This window comes from Sminthopsis crassicaudata, chromosome 3, assembly GCF_048593235.1.
Source record: "Sminthopsis crassicaudata isolate SCR6 chromosome 3, ASM4859323v1, whole genome shotgun sequence".
NCBI classification, from domain to species: Eukaryota; Metazoa; Chordata; class Mammalia; order Dasyuromorphia; family Dasyuridae; genus Sminthopsis; species Sminthopsis crassicaudata.
Genome location: NC_133619.1, coordinates 242091221 through 242104124, shown reverse-complemented (window position 1 = coordinate 242104124; position 12904 = coordinate 242091221). Strand labels below are relative to the sequence as shown.

At 34.4% G+C, this 12904-nt stretch overlaps 1 protein-coding gene across 2 annotated transcripts in view; it reads left to right on the top strand.

The window, feature by feature from the left end:
* Nucleotides 1–6247, top strand: part of JADE3 (jade family PHD finger 3) — a 187718-nt gene extending 181471 nt beyond the window's left edge. For both annotated transcript variants that reach the window (XM_074300279.1, XM_074300280.1), the window contains one exon: nt 349–6247. In XM_074300279.1, the coding sequence (XP_074156380.1) occupies nt 349–1262 (914 nt within the window). In that variant the 3' untranslated portion in view covers nt 1263–6247. The remainder of the gene's footprint in view (nt 1–348) is intronic.
* Nucleotides 6248–12904: the final 6657 nt, after the last annotated feature.

Here is a 12904-nt window from a genome sequence, read left to right as displayed (position 1 = left end):
CATCCTACATCCTACATGCTAAGATGTTTTTCTTGATTTCCTTTTCAAAATATGATAGAAAGGGAAATATGGGAGGAAGGAGAGAAGGGGGAAAAGAACTCTGTGTGTTTGCATTTGTCTGTAATTACTGAAAATTGAAAGTTTTGAACACTATTTAGGTAATCACTGGTGATTCTAAGAGTAGACTTGTTAATCTAGCTACTACAAGCCAATCTCTTCTAAAGATATGTCCTTTAAAAAAAATCATTGTTGTTATTTAATACTTGGATTGATGAACTTGTTCTGTTGTGAAGATATTGATTGTTAATGTAAATTGACTATCAAAATGATTCTTTTTTTCCCCCTTAGGACATCCTCTGACAAGTGCACTAGAAAACACACTGTTTTATCCACCTCCAAGAATAACTTTAAAGTTAAAAATGCCTAAATCAGCACTGGGAGATTGCAAAAACAACTCAATGAAAACCAATAACCGACCTCTCTCACCTGATGAAAATAGCAACTCAGCTCCAAATTACCACAAAAAAAGTATGCAGATGCCTCAGGAGACATTTGAAATGAGAATGAAATCCTATTCCAGGTATTCCCATGACAGCAGGAGTAATGGGCTACTAGCCAGTCTCAGCCATTCTAGGAATGAAGCAAAAGAGTCTTGTCTAGCCCAGACTTCTGAATTTCATCGTGGGCAGTCTCTCGGTAAACCTTTGGCACTTCAAGCTGCATTGCAGGGACAGTCTTCCATTGGAAATGGAAAAATACAACAAAATTCTAGATTTGCAAAATCAAATGGCTTGATGGGCAACAGCAGATCAGGAGATATCACACAGAGAGATAATTCTAGTCAGACTCCATATGAACAAGAGCCTGTGCTTTCCTCTCACTTGTCTAGTCAGAGCAGCTTTAGAAAATCTTCCATTGAACATTTCAGTAGGTCCTTTAAAGAGGCAACCAACAGTTTGGTGAGGACCACAGAAGACCTCAGATACTGTGAAAAGTCAACAAGAAGACTTAACACCAAGGAGCGTTTGTGGTGTAAGCAGACTCTTGAATATCAGACAGGAGGAGCACCATATCAGGAAAATGACGGGTATTGCCCTGATTTGGAACTTAGTGACTCTGAGGCGGAAAGTGATGAGAATAAAGAGCAAGTCAGGATAAGAAGAAACAGCTCAGACAGAGAAAGTCCTTCTAAGGATTTTGGAAGAGATTGTCGCAGCAGAAATAAAACAAATGTGGTTTCTCACAGTTCAGTGCAAAGGTGATTAGAAACTTGAAAGGGTCACTCAACATTTATATAATCCCAGTGTATTGGTGCAAACCTAGACACCAAAGGATGCTAGAATATAATGCCTATGTTAGGAGAAAATGCAATGAGAAAAGGGTGAAGTAACAGTGAATTGGCCAGCAGTTTTAAAAAGACTCACAAACCCAGCTTCTGCAAGGGCATATAGGGAGTCAGCAGATTTTTAATTGTTTTTAGTTCTGTTTTAGGGAATGTATGTATGTGTGTATGTATGTATGTATGTATGTGTGTGATAAATGTGTGTGCATGCATGAAAGAGAGAACATGGAATAGCTGAGCACATGGTAGGTGCTTGAAAATACTTGTGTTTGCTTTTTTACTTCAGGAACCTATTTTCATTATGCCGGGTTCTCAGCAAGACTTATTGTTGTTAGCAATAAGTAATTGAAGTGCCAGGTTGCCACTGGTAGCCATAGGAATTAAGAGCCCTTGCTTTTGTTAAGGGGTTGCAAGAGAGTATGTTTTGCAGACACTACAACTACATTCCTATTGCTCCTGCAGTACCTAACTACTAAACCAAGATCCTGCTCTGCTGTCAGTTTCTAATTCTGTGCAAATCTGTAAACTGTCTGCAGAGTAGGGACCAAGAGACCAACAGTATGGATGCTGCCAAACTCACTGACCTCTAGATAAGCCTCTTTCTTTACCCCCTTGCAAAAAGGTTGTTTCTCTTTGGAGTACCTTGCTTTATTCTGTAAATATTGCCCCTCTAGGACTTTAATTTTTGGTGCCTGTATATAGGATTGCTTGTTTGGGGAATGCACTTGTAAATATGTTACCCAGCTAACAAGTACAAATGGCTAATTTGTGGATAGTGTTTACAAAAGTAGAGGTACTACTTTAAAGGAAAATGCTCTGATGTTTAAATTGAGGCAATCATGGAGGAGGATGCCAGGACCCTCCCTCAAATGAGACCTTATCTCCCTTGGGGCTATTTATACCTGGTATTTAAAAATAATAATAATAATAATAATAAGCTTGACTTAATTCATTTCGTCTGACAGTTTTGTATGTTTGCTTTTATTTTGAAGCACATTTTTATTGCCAAACAGAATTTGTAAGCATATGTTGAACACATATGGACATAGTAAGCTGCTTATCAAACTCGGATTGGAAGCAATATCCCAAACTAAAAGCCCTTCGTTTTCTTTTGAGAAACAGCAGGCTTCCTGATCCCAAATCTTTCCACCTTACACTTTTTATTGCTGGGGATAATCATTGGATTTGTCCCTATTCTAATCAGAAAAATATCGCATACCTAATTTAAAAGGCGCCATAGCTGGCGAATGCCAGCCTGGGTTTTTTTTGGTTGTTGTTGTTGTTTGTTTTTGTAGCCTTAATTTAGTATTCTCTTGCTTTTAGTTTGGGAAAGCACAATAGTAATGATCAATAAATATTTTTTAAAGGCCATGTTTTTATTTTTAAAGGCAAACTTAAATTTTCATTTTTAATTTGATTCCAATAATTTTGATGGTGGAAGTTCAGGACCAGTTCTCTTGGGAAATGATTTACATTTGGCAGCTTTGCTTCTTCTTCCATTTGACTTTGCATCCTTACAACTGTTTCTTTTCAGGTATTTTTTAAAAATGTTATCATGATATATATTTTTCTGTATTTTGCCTTTCCTGAATTACATCTTCACAATACTTCTTGCATGTGGGTGCATGTGCCCATATGTAAATATGCAGTAGAGCATTTTAAGTTTCATATATTTTATTTTAATGGAAAATGCTTTGTGTTTTTAAGCCATGGGTCATTCAGAATGAATAAGTTAATTACCCCATTATTTGTACTCCAAGTATCCTGTGATCTTCTTTTGAGTTTTCCTTAGCTATTTATTAGTATGATACCATAATGGTAGCACTGCCTTGAGAAAAATTTTACTTAAGAGGTCAGCCAAGCAGCCATGTTGTTTCATGCCTTTCAGATATGAGTATGTGGGAGAAAACAACAACAACAACTAACACAGAAATGGTGCTTCAGCCAAATTCCAGATATTTTACCATTTTGGGGATGATGACTAAAGTATTTCCAGTCAGGGAAATAGTTTTGATATTTTTTACAGGATTTTACTAGGTAAATGAAGGAGCCTTTGGTTGTATAGCTCTCAAGTGTTGTCCCCAAAGTGTATTTGCTAGTTTTTACTGTATGTGTTTGGTGGTTAATTGTTGTTTGAAATATTACCTCTTAACATTATTTGTTAATTTTTTGTTTGCATTTTGTTATATATATATATGTGTGTGTATATGTATACGTATATACACATCTATATATATGTGTGTGTATATATATATAATATATATATATATTCAATTTTCCAAGATAAACTCGGTCTTTTTCAAATGTCCCCTTTTTACAAATACTTTTTCATTAAATTATGAAACTGCTAACAGACTTTCTTTAATGGTGGTTTATTCAGAATCTTGTCTTTTCAAATTATCTGATTCTTTAAAAAGAAATGCACTGGACACTGGCATTGTATTGTACTTTCTTTTTCCTTTCAAAAATGTTTGATTTCAAAAAGAGTTTGAATGTTTATTTTAATTTCTTTTTTGGTGAGGCAGTAAGAGGTAAGTGACTAGCCCAGGGTCTGATAAGTATCTAGATAGTAAGTATCAAGTGTCTGAAGACATATTTGAACTTAAGTGTTCCTGACTCCAAGGCCAGTGCCTTATCCACTGCAATATGCCACTGCACCTTGAGTTTTTAAAAAGAGTAGGTTCAGACCATAATGAATCAAGAAAAAAAAATCCCAGAAATTGAGATTCCCCTACCCCTTTATATATACACAATTCTGACAAGAGAGCCAGACTTAAGGATTCTCAGGTTATTTCAGTTGTAGGTGGATGTGAAAATGGGAGATCATTCCTAAATCAACAAGGATACTATAAGCATATTAAAGAACACCATTTTCCCAAAAATAATATTAACTGCCAGTTCATGACAGGTTTTTTCAAAGTTAATAACTTCAGTAATAATAATGAAAAGGTTATAATATACCTTGTGAGATTTCAGGATCATTTTATAAATATTGTTTTCATTATAAAGATTAAAAATTGATTGGCTTAATAAGATCACAAGAAAGATCATTTGCAGAGATAGATGCACAGGGTAAGATTCTTAATACTTGATAGCTGCAAATGCCTTCAGTTATCTATTGCATCAAGTCACTGACCATCAGGAGCTATTGTTTATTATATTTGTGTGCATATGTACATTTGTACGTATATGTATATATGGATTGTATAGGTATAGACTAGCTATAGTTGCTAATTAATTGGTCCCATGAAAATACATTAGGCAAAATAATAAAATTATGGCATGATACTAACTTTTTAAAAATGGAAACCATTTCAATAAACAATTACTGAAAGCTAGGTGGTGCAATGGATAAAGTGCAGGGGCTGTAGTCAGGGAGACTCATATTCCTGAGTTCAAATCTGACTTCAGACTTACTATGTGACCTTGGGCAAGCCATTAACCCTGTTTTTCTCAATTCCTCATATGTAAATGAGCTGGAGAAGGAAAAGGCAAGCCACTCCAGTATCTTTGCCAAGAAAACCCCAAATGGGTTCACGAAAATGAGGCTACAACTGAAGAATGAATCAGACATTCCAGGAAACAACTGGACAACTATTATGTGCAAAGCACTTGGCACTGGGAACTATGAACATAGATAAGATATAGTTCATATTCTCAATGAGTTTGCAATAGACTAAGTGTATACATAACTGTAAGGGAGAAAGAATGAGTAAAGGAGAGAAATCTGAGCAAACCCTTATGAGAAAAAAAAGAAAAAAAAAAATTAGCAAGATCACACTCCTGAATCATGGAAACCTTTGTGGAGTTTACTTCTGGGTTTGAACTTAAAAGAAGGTAAGGAACTTCAACAAAGAGGGAATTAATTGAAAGAGGCCATTTCTTATTTAAAGACAGCGTGGAAAGGCAGAGAGAGAGAAAAGAAAAGAAGGATAAGGGTACATAGAGAAGACTCTAGTTTAGTTGAAACTTAGAATATGTGAAGAAAAGCAGAATTAAATTAGGTTTGATGGTGGATTAGCACTGAAGTATGAAAAAAACTTAAGGAAAAACTATCATAGCTAGCCCTCATGGTGGAAGACCCTTGCAAAGATTTCTCTTACCCTAATTTGAAATGCCAGAGTCAGAAAATTTATACATTATTTAGAAATATAATGGAGAGCTAGTGATAGTTTTTGAGCAGAGAAGTAACACATTTCAATAAACCCTGTTTGACAGCAGTTTGAATGAATGAGTTTCATATCAAGAGTGATGGCAGGGGCAGTTAGATGGTGCAGTGAATAGAATACCAACCCTGGAGTCAGGAGGACGCTAAGTTCAAATCCGGCCTCAGACACTGGACACTAAAAAGAAGAAGATAGCATAAAGTTTGCAAGGCATTTTACAAATAGTACCTTCATAACAACTCTGAAATATACCCATACTGAGACAAACAAGTTAAGTGATCTGTCCAGGGTCACATATCTGAAGTTGATTTAAACTTGGATCTTTCTGACTTCAGATCTGGTGCTCTATCCCCTGAGCTATCTAGCTGCTTCTGTAATAACATTATAAATAGGACAATAAACAAATTGAGTTAATATGACTAGGAATCCAGTGCTATTGCAATTATATCACTTACCCCCTGGCATAGATCTTGGGCCAATGTAATGGTAATGCATTGGTAATTTTTGCTAACAGTATGTTAAGGAGGGAAATACAGTCTGTATGGGCACACACCAAGACTATCATTGATCTTTTCAAATAAAGTATTAATCTGTATTGCAGAATGATAGGGTAATATTCTTCAAGTTATGCATATAGAGATACAACAGGGAAGAATGGCTGATCTTTTAACTAAAAAATATAAATATTGTTTATGTTAAAAAAAAAAAAAGAAAAAGAAAAAGTAAGTGAAAGCTTAAATATATCTCTGGGCTTTTTATCATCTTGAATATTGCAGAACTACTAGACTATCTGTATTTACACACACATCTACTTAGACTAGCTGGGGAGTAAACAGTTCATGCAAGCTGAAGCTAAAGAATTTCAGGGTTAAGAATTTTTCCAAATTTTCCCCCCCAAAAAATTTCTCATCTAAAAACATTTTCTTATACAAAGACCAAATTAGCGTCTGATTTCTAGGAACAAACACAGGAAGCTACAACAAACAAGTAAATCTATGATCAGTAAGCACTGGTCCATGGCAAATTCTGTCTCAACTAAAAGGCTTTCAGTTTAATTAACCTTCTCTAATCTTCAGTTCATCTGATTATAGACAAAGCTTAGTAACTATTAAACAATTTAATAAGCTGAAATATAAACTTTGGGGATTTTTTTCCTTTGTCCCCTATGATAATAGGGCATAAGATATTAATTTATAAATCAGTCCATTTGTTACTTGAAGCTTAACAAATCATTTGACCTGAATAGATTTTTTTTAAATCACAACACTCAAGATTTTTTCAATGATTTGAGATCTTGTTTTCTATTCCCTACAGTTATTCCCTGCCATCTTTCTACCCATTTGAGTAATGAGTTAATCTGCTCATTATGTCATTTCTACAGGCTATCAGAACTCTACATAATTCAATTTTGTTGTAAGGGAGGATTTAGTGTGTATTTGAATAAAATATAATTCATATTTAAACAGTTTAAGGTTTACAAAATATTTTTATCACAACTAGACATCTGTGTGAGATAAGTAATGTAATATTCTCATTCTGTAGAAATCAAAATTCTGTAGAAATCTCGTGTTTAAACAATTAGAAATTTGGGTTTGCAAGCTCCAGTTATTTCTTTTTCACTTAGAAATAAAGCAAAACTTTAAAAAAACAAATGTCACCAAAGACATTGACATTTATTCTTACTAAGTTGGAAATGACGAGAAATGAATTCTAGGTAGCATACCATAAATCAATCCACTAAATTTTCTGAATTTCTGGGACTCTTAATGAGGCCTCTTCATTCTAACAAATGGAATATTCCTTCTTGATCCAATTTCTCATATTAGATGTGGAGAGACATGATATGTCCATTCAGCAAGAAGATTAATTTTTTTAAGCTAAACATCAAAATCTGTCTCTTTACCATATAATTCTACCATGTATGAAAGAAAAACACATTACAAACAATACTAAGTTTTAAAATACAAACACATCAATACAAATTTCTACCCCAATCTCAAAACATATAGATATATACCATTTCAGTTTGATCAGCTGCTTGAAATGCAAACCCATGTTTTCCTGATTAAATTTTTAAAGGCATAACTTTGTTCATGAACAAGAGACTGATGAATATAAAAAAAATACAAACATAATTATTTCAATTGCTTTAGACTATTGTTGGAAATGATGAACAATTTACAGACCAAAGCTAAATGAAATTATTTTTTCTCCAAATAAACCTGTTCACTAAGTTGGACAAACTAAAAATGATGTGAGAATTTTTGTAGGATATATTTCACATTTTTCTTCTACCTCTCAAGTTTGGCATCTTTGTCACTAATTCCCAGTCACAGACACTCCTTTCCTACTTCCCAGTCTAGATGTCTAGTTGATTGATTATGTTGTGGTTGATTAGGAAATTATTCTGTAAGGAGTGTCTATGAGAATAAACCAAAAGATAATCTTCACATGAACAATATGACAATATGGATGGGGCTGCTGAGTCATATTTAAAAAAAAATATTTGCACCCATGAATAACCTTATTTTTAATAATAATGATATACATGTTTAAAATATGTCTGTGGAAAGTATTTCTGAGGAAGACAGTGTCTTAACTGTTTGACCATTACTTCAAACATGACAATTCAGATCTTCTTGTCCAGCTACATTGGAATGCAAGAAATCCTAAAAACCTCTGAGTGAAAGGGGGAAAGAAGGGAATAAGTATTTAGCACTTAATACATACCAGGGGCTAAGTTAAATACTTTATTAATATTACCTCATTTGAAAGAAGAAAGCTAATGCCAACTGTCTCTCCACTCACATCATCATGAAGCCATAGACAAATGACCCTTTGTGGTTTCTAACTGTTAAGTTTATTCCTTCATGCCTTAGGTGGAGGAGTATTGGAAATGAAATAAAGTTGACTTTGATCTGATAAACTTAAAAAGTTGAAAGAGTAAGCTAGCAGAGATTCAGTGATCAGAGTTCATGCCAGAGTGATGATAAACCAAACCTATTGAACAAGACCCTATATGACCTGCTTGACTCTATATAGCAGTAGAGCATGAGTAGCCAAGAAAGAGCAAATCATCCATCATTGGAAGTGGGGAAAATGCTTTGCAACAACTCATCATCATCCTTGGCATGAACTCCAATCACTTGATCTCTGGCAGTTTACTCTTCTGACTTTAAAAGACACAAGATTGAAGGAAACCTTATTCCATTCTCTTCAGGAACCAGCATAATAGAATAAAAGGAAGAAATGTTGGTACTTCTGTTCTTGTTAAAACAAAAACCATAAAAATGGTATATTTATTGATAATATGCCATTAAAAAGGCTAATTGGTGTTAGTTAAATATTGTTGGGAATTAATTACTGGATCAATAACTAAAACACATTGTAATAAGGACTCAAGCTCACAACATTAGAAAGAAATCCTCAACACATCAGGGATATCCTTAGAACCCCAAGATGGAGCTAACTTCATTTTGGAAACTGGGCCTATGACCTGGGAAGGTAAATCCAAAATCTCTTCTGTATACTATCAACTAAGCCCACAAATAAAATCATATTTTAGAAAAAAAAAAAACTCTGCAAGAGAACAGAGAAAGATTCCAAAAAGCTTGCTTGATACAGGGCTGCATGAATATAAGGCAGTTCATAATTTAAGATTACAAATAGCCTTGGCAAACTGAATTTCCATTGGGATAAGGATCATGAAGCTCTCATTAAGAATTCTCAACTGTTCTTAAAAGAAGCTGTGGGGATCCTAGATGTTTTTCCCCCAATTGTCCAATACATTATACAGATAAATGTCACAAATTCAAAAATAGAATTTTCTTTTGGGATGAATGGCAATCAAGGGAAGAATTCTGTTCTCTTTCAGAGTTGTGTTTTTTTTCTAAAATATGATTTTATTTGTGGGCTTAGAATACAATAATAATAGCAATCATTTACATAGTGCTATAAGGCTTGCAAAGGGATTTATAGATGTTATCTCATTTTACTCAATGGTACCCACCAAATGAAGTAACAAATTTTAATAATCTGTATCTTTCATTACATATTTGTACTATACTAGTTTGTGATTTTCTAAGTGATATGCGGCAGGAAGAAATGTAATAGACCATCTGTCCTGGAGTCAGGAAGAACTAGTATTATCAATGTTGTTTTTATTTATTTGGTTAAACATTTTCCAATTACATCTTAATCCAGGTTTTGTAGCATCTTGTCCATCTGCAGGAATTTGACACATCTGTTGTAGACTACTCTTCATGATTCCTCTGACTTTGAGATTTGAGAATTCTTCTCTCCCAAACTTTCCCAAACTCCCAAATAGTCTCTAAACTATTCCACATATCTCCTTCAGTGGCTCTTTTTTATTCCTCCCACTCCCTGAGACTTTCCTTCAAGAGTCTTTCCTCAATGTTCTCCTTTATTTGCATTGCCTTTGGGTGATCTCAAACTTAACATGTCCAAAACAAAACTTGTTAATTGCCACAATTCTTCTTAACTTCTCTTTTTCTGTCCAAAGCATTACCATCTTTCTAGTCTCCCAGATTTCTAACTTTGGAAATTCTTCTTAACTTCTCTTTTTCTGTCCAAAGCATTACCATCTTTCTAGTCTCCCAGATTTATAACTTTGGAATAACTTTGGATTCTGATCTCCCTCATACCCCATGTTCAATGAACAGTTCCCAAATCTTGCAGTTCTGCCTCAACATATGTCATCTCCACCCCCTTTCCCATTCATTAACAGCCACCACCCTAATCCAGGCCACCATCACTTTTTATTGTGACTATTGCAGTAGCTATATAACTGATCTCCCTGATTCTTCTATCCCTCTAATACATCCTCCAGGTAGCAACTATGGAGGGAGAAAAGACATGTCATTTTAGGGACATTGTATGACGAACATAGAAAACTCGTTTTTTGTTTTGTTTTGTTTTGTTTTGTTTTGTTTTGTTTTGTTTTTCTGGGAGGGACTTTCCAGGCAATTGTTTGCAAGAACCACAATCCAGGATATGAGCACCAATAGCCTGGGTGAGCAAGCAGGTGAACCACAAACTGCTGAGCCTCCCTTTATAGAGAATCAAGAATAATCATCTTTCCTTGTATGACAGAACAATATTCCCTTAGTCCACTTAAATGCCAGAGAAATGAGAAAGGATTCTGGAAAGATGGCAAAGCAGGTCAGAAAATTTTTGGCTTTCCAAATTTCCTCCACAAAAAGAAGATAAATGTCACTTCAGAGCAGCAGAAATAAACACAAAGTAAAATAGTGGTCCTTTAAACTAGTTTGAGAAAATCCCAGATTAGACCTGATCTCTCGGGGCAAAGGTTTAACCTGAATGAATTTCATACACCTCCAAGCCAATTCTGGAACCAACAAACAAGCCCTCGGGGCAGAGGAGTTAAGAAGGCCTCATCCTTAAAAACTTATCACTGCGACAGTGTGATGTCTGACAACTGAGTAGGAAAGTATTGAAAGACCTTTCACTGTTTAGAGACCCTAAGCACAGCTGTATTGACCTGATGAGTCCCAGGCTATGGCTGCAGGGAGGAGTTAGCTCATACCTGGTGAGTGCAATAGTAAGGAGCAGGGACATTTAGCTATGATCACTTATGGAAGAGTGCAGAGTCCCTGGTTTCAGTTCCAGGACAGCTGTAGTTTGCAACCATTGGAGGGACTGCAGGGAACGAGGTCATTTGCAGGACAGTGTATCTAACTGCAGATTAGGAGTGAAGAGGAGAACCCAAGATTGAGTTTTAGAACAGACCTCAGAAAATAACAGTAAGAAGGACCTGAGGTTTGGGACATCATTCTCCATATTTTAGGATTACAACTTGATTATACTAATAGCTGTGAAAAATAAATAAATGGATGAATGAAACAAAGAATAAATAAAAATGAATAAGCAAAAGAGAAGAGCCCAACTATATATAGTTATTATGATGATAGAGAAGATAATGGATCTTTTAAACAAAAGCCACTCCTTTTTAAATGAGAAACACCAAATAGTCTGAAGAACAAAGAGTTCTTGGAAAACCTTAAAAAGGACTTTAAAATCAAATAAGAAAGATTGATTAAAAATTAGAAAAGGAAAAAAGTATAATCAAGAAAATCATGAAACTGGAAATAGAAAATCAAAAACTTAAGGAAAAAATAATTCCTTGAAAACTAGAATTGGACAATGGGAAACTAATATTGTTCTAACACATCAAGAAATCATAAAATCAAAAGAATGAAAAACCATCTCATCAGAAAAAACAAGTGCTCTGGAGAACAGATTGAAGAGAAATATTAGTTGGACTACCCGAAAATCATGATTAAAAAAATCGTGATAGAATATTACAAGAAATTATCAAAGAAAAATGCCCCAAAATTCTAGAACAATAAGGCAAAGGAGAAATAGAAAAAAGCCACAGATCCCTACCTGAACGACATCCCAGCAGGACAACTTACAGGAATAGCATAACCAAATTTCAAAGCTCTCAGGGTAAGGAGAAAGCATTGGAAGCAACAAGAAAAAAATATTTTTTTGTTTTGCTTTTCCCAATGATATTTTGTTTTTCCAAATATATGTATAGAATTTTTTCAACATTAACCTTAGCAAAACCTTGTGTTTCAAATTTTTCTCTCTCTCCTCTTTCCTGCCCCTCCCCAAGGCAGCAAGCAATCCACTGTAAATTAAACATATGCAATTCTTTTAAATATATCTCCACATTCATCATGCTGAGGGGGGAAAAAATCAAAAGGGGAAAACAATTTTTATAAAGAAAAATAATAATAATAACAAAAATATGCTTTGATCTATAGTCAGTCTTCATAGTTCTTTGGATGTGAATGGCACTTTCCATCACCACTCTACTTTGAATCACTTCATTGTTAAAGAGAACCAAGTCCATCACAGTTGATCAGCATATTATCTTGTTATTGTGTACTATATTCTGCTCACTTCATTTAGCATTTTTAATATCCTGAAGATATAAGGATCACTTAATACCTAGCAGCTGCCACATTGAAGGACTGTAGATTTTAAAATACTATATACTGCAGAGCAAAAAGAGTTGGAGTTACAACAAAGAGTAACTTATCCAGCAAAGTTAAGTATCATTCAGGGGAAAAAAATAGACATTTAATGAATTAAAGGTTTTGTGACAAAACCCCCAGAACTTAAGTGAAAATTAAATATATAACAACCAGGAGAAAGATAACATTAAAGATCAGTTATAAGTGACTCAATAAGGTAAAATTATTTACTTTGTTTATGTGAAAATATACAAAGCAGTATTACAATTGTCATTATTTACATAGTTTGAAAGAAAGACATGAGCTGAGCTGAGTATGATGGATTGACTTTTAAATAAATAAAACTTTATAGGGAGAGAAAAAAAGTAATTATC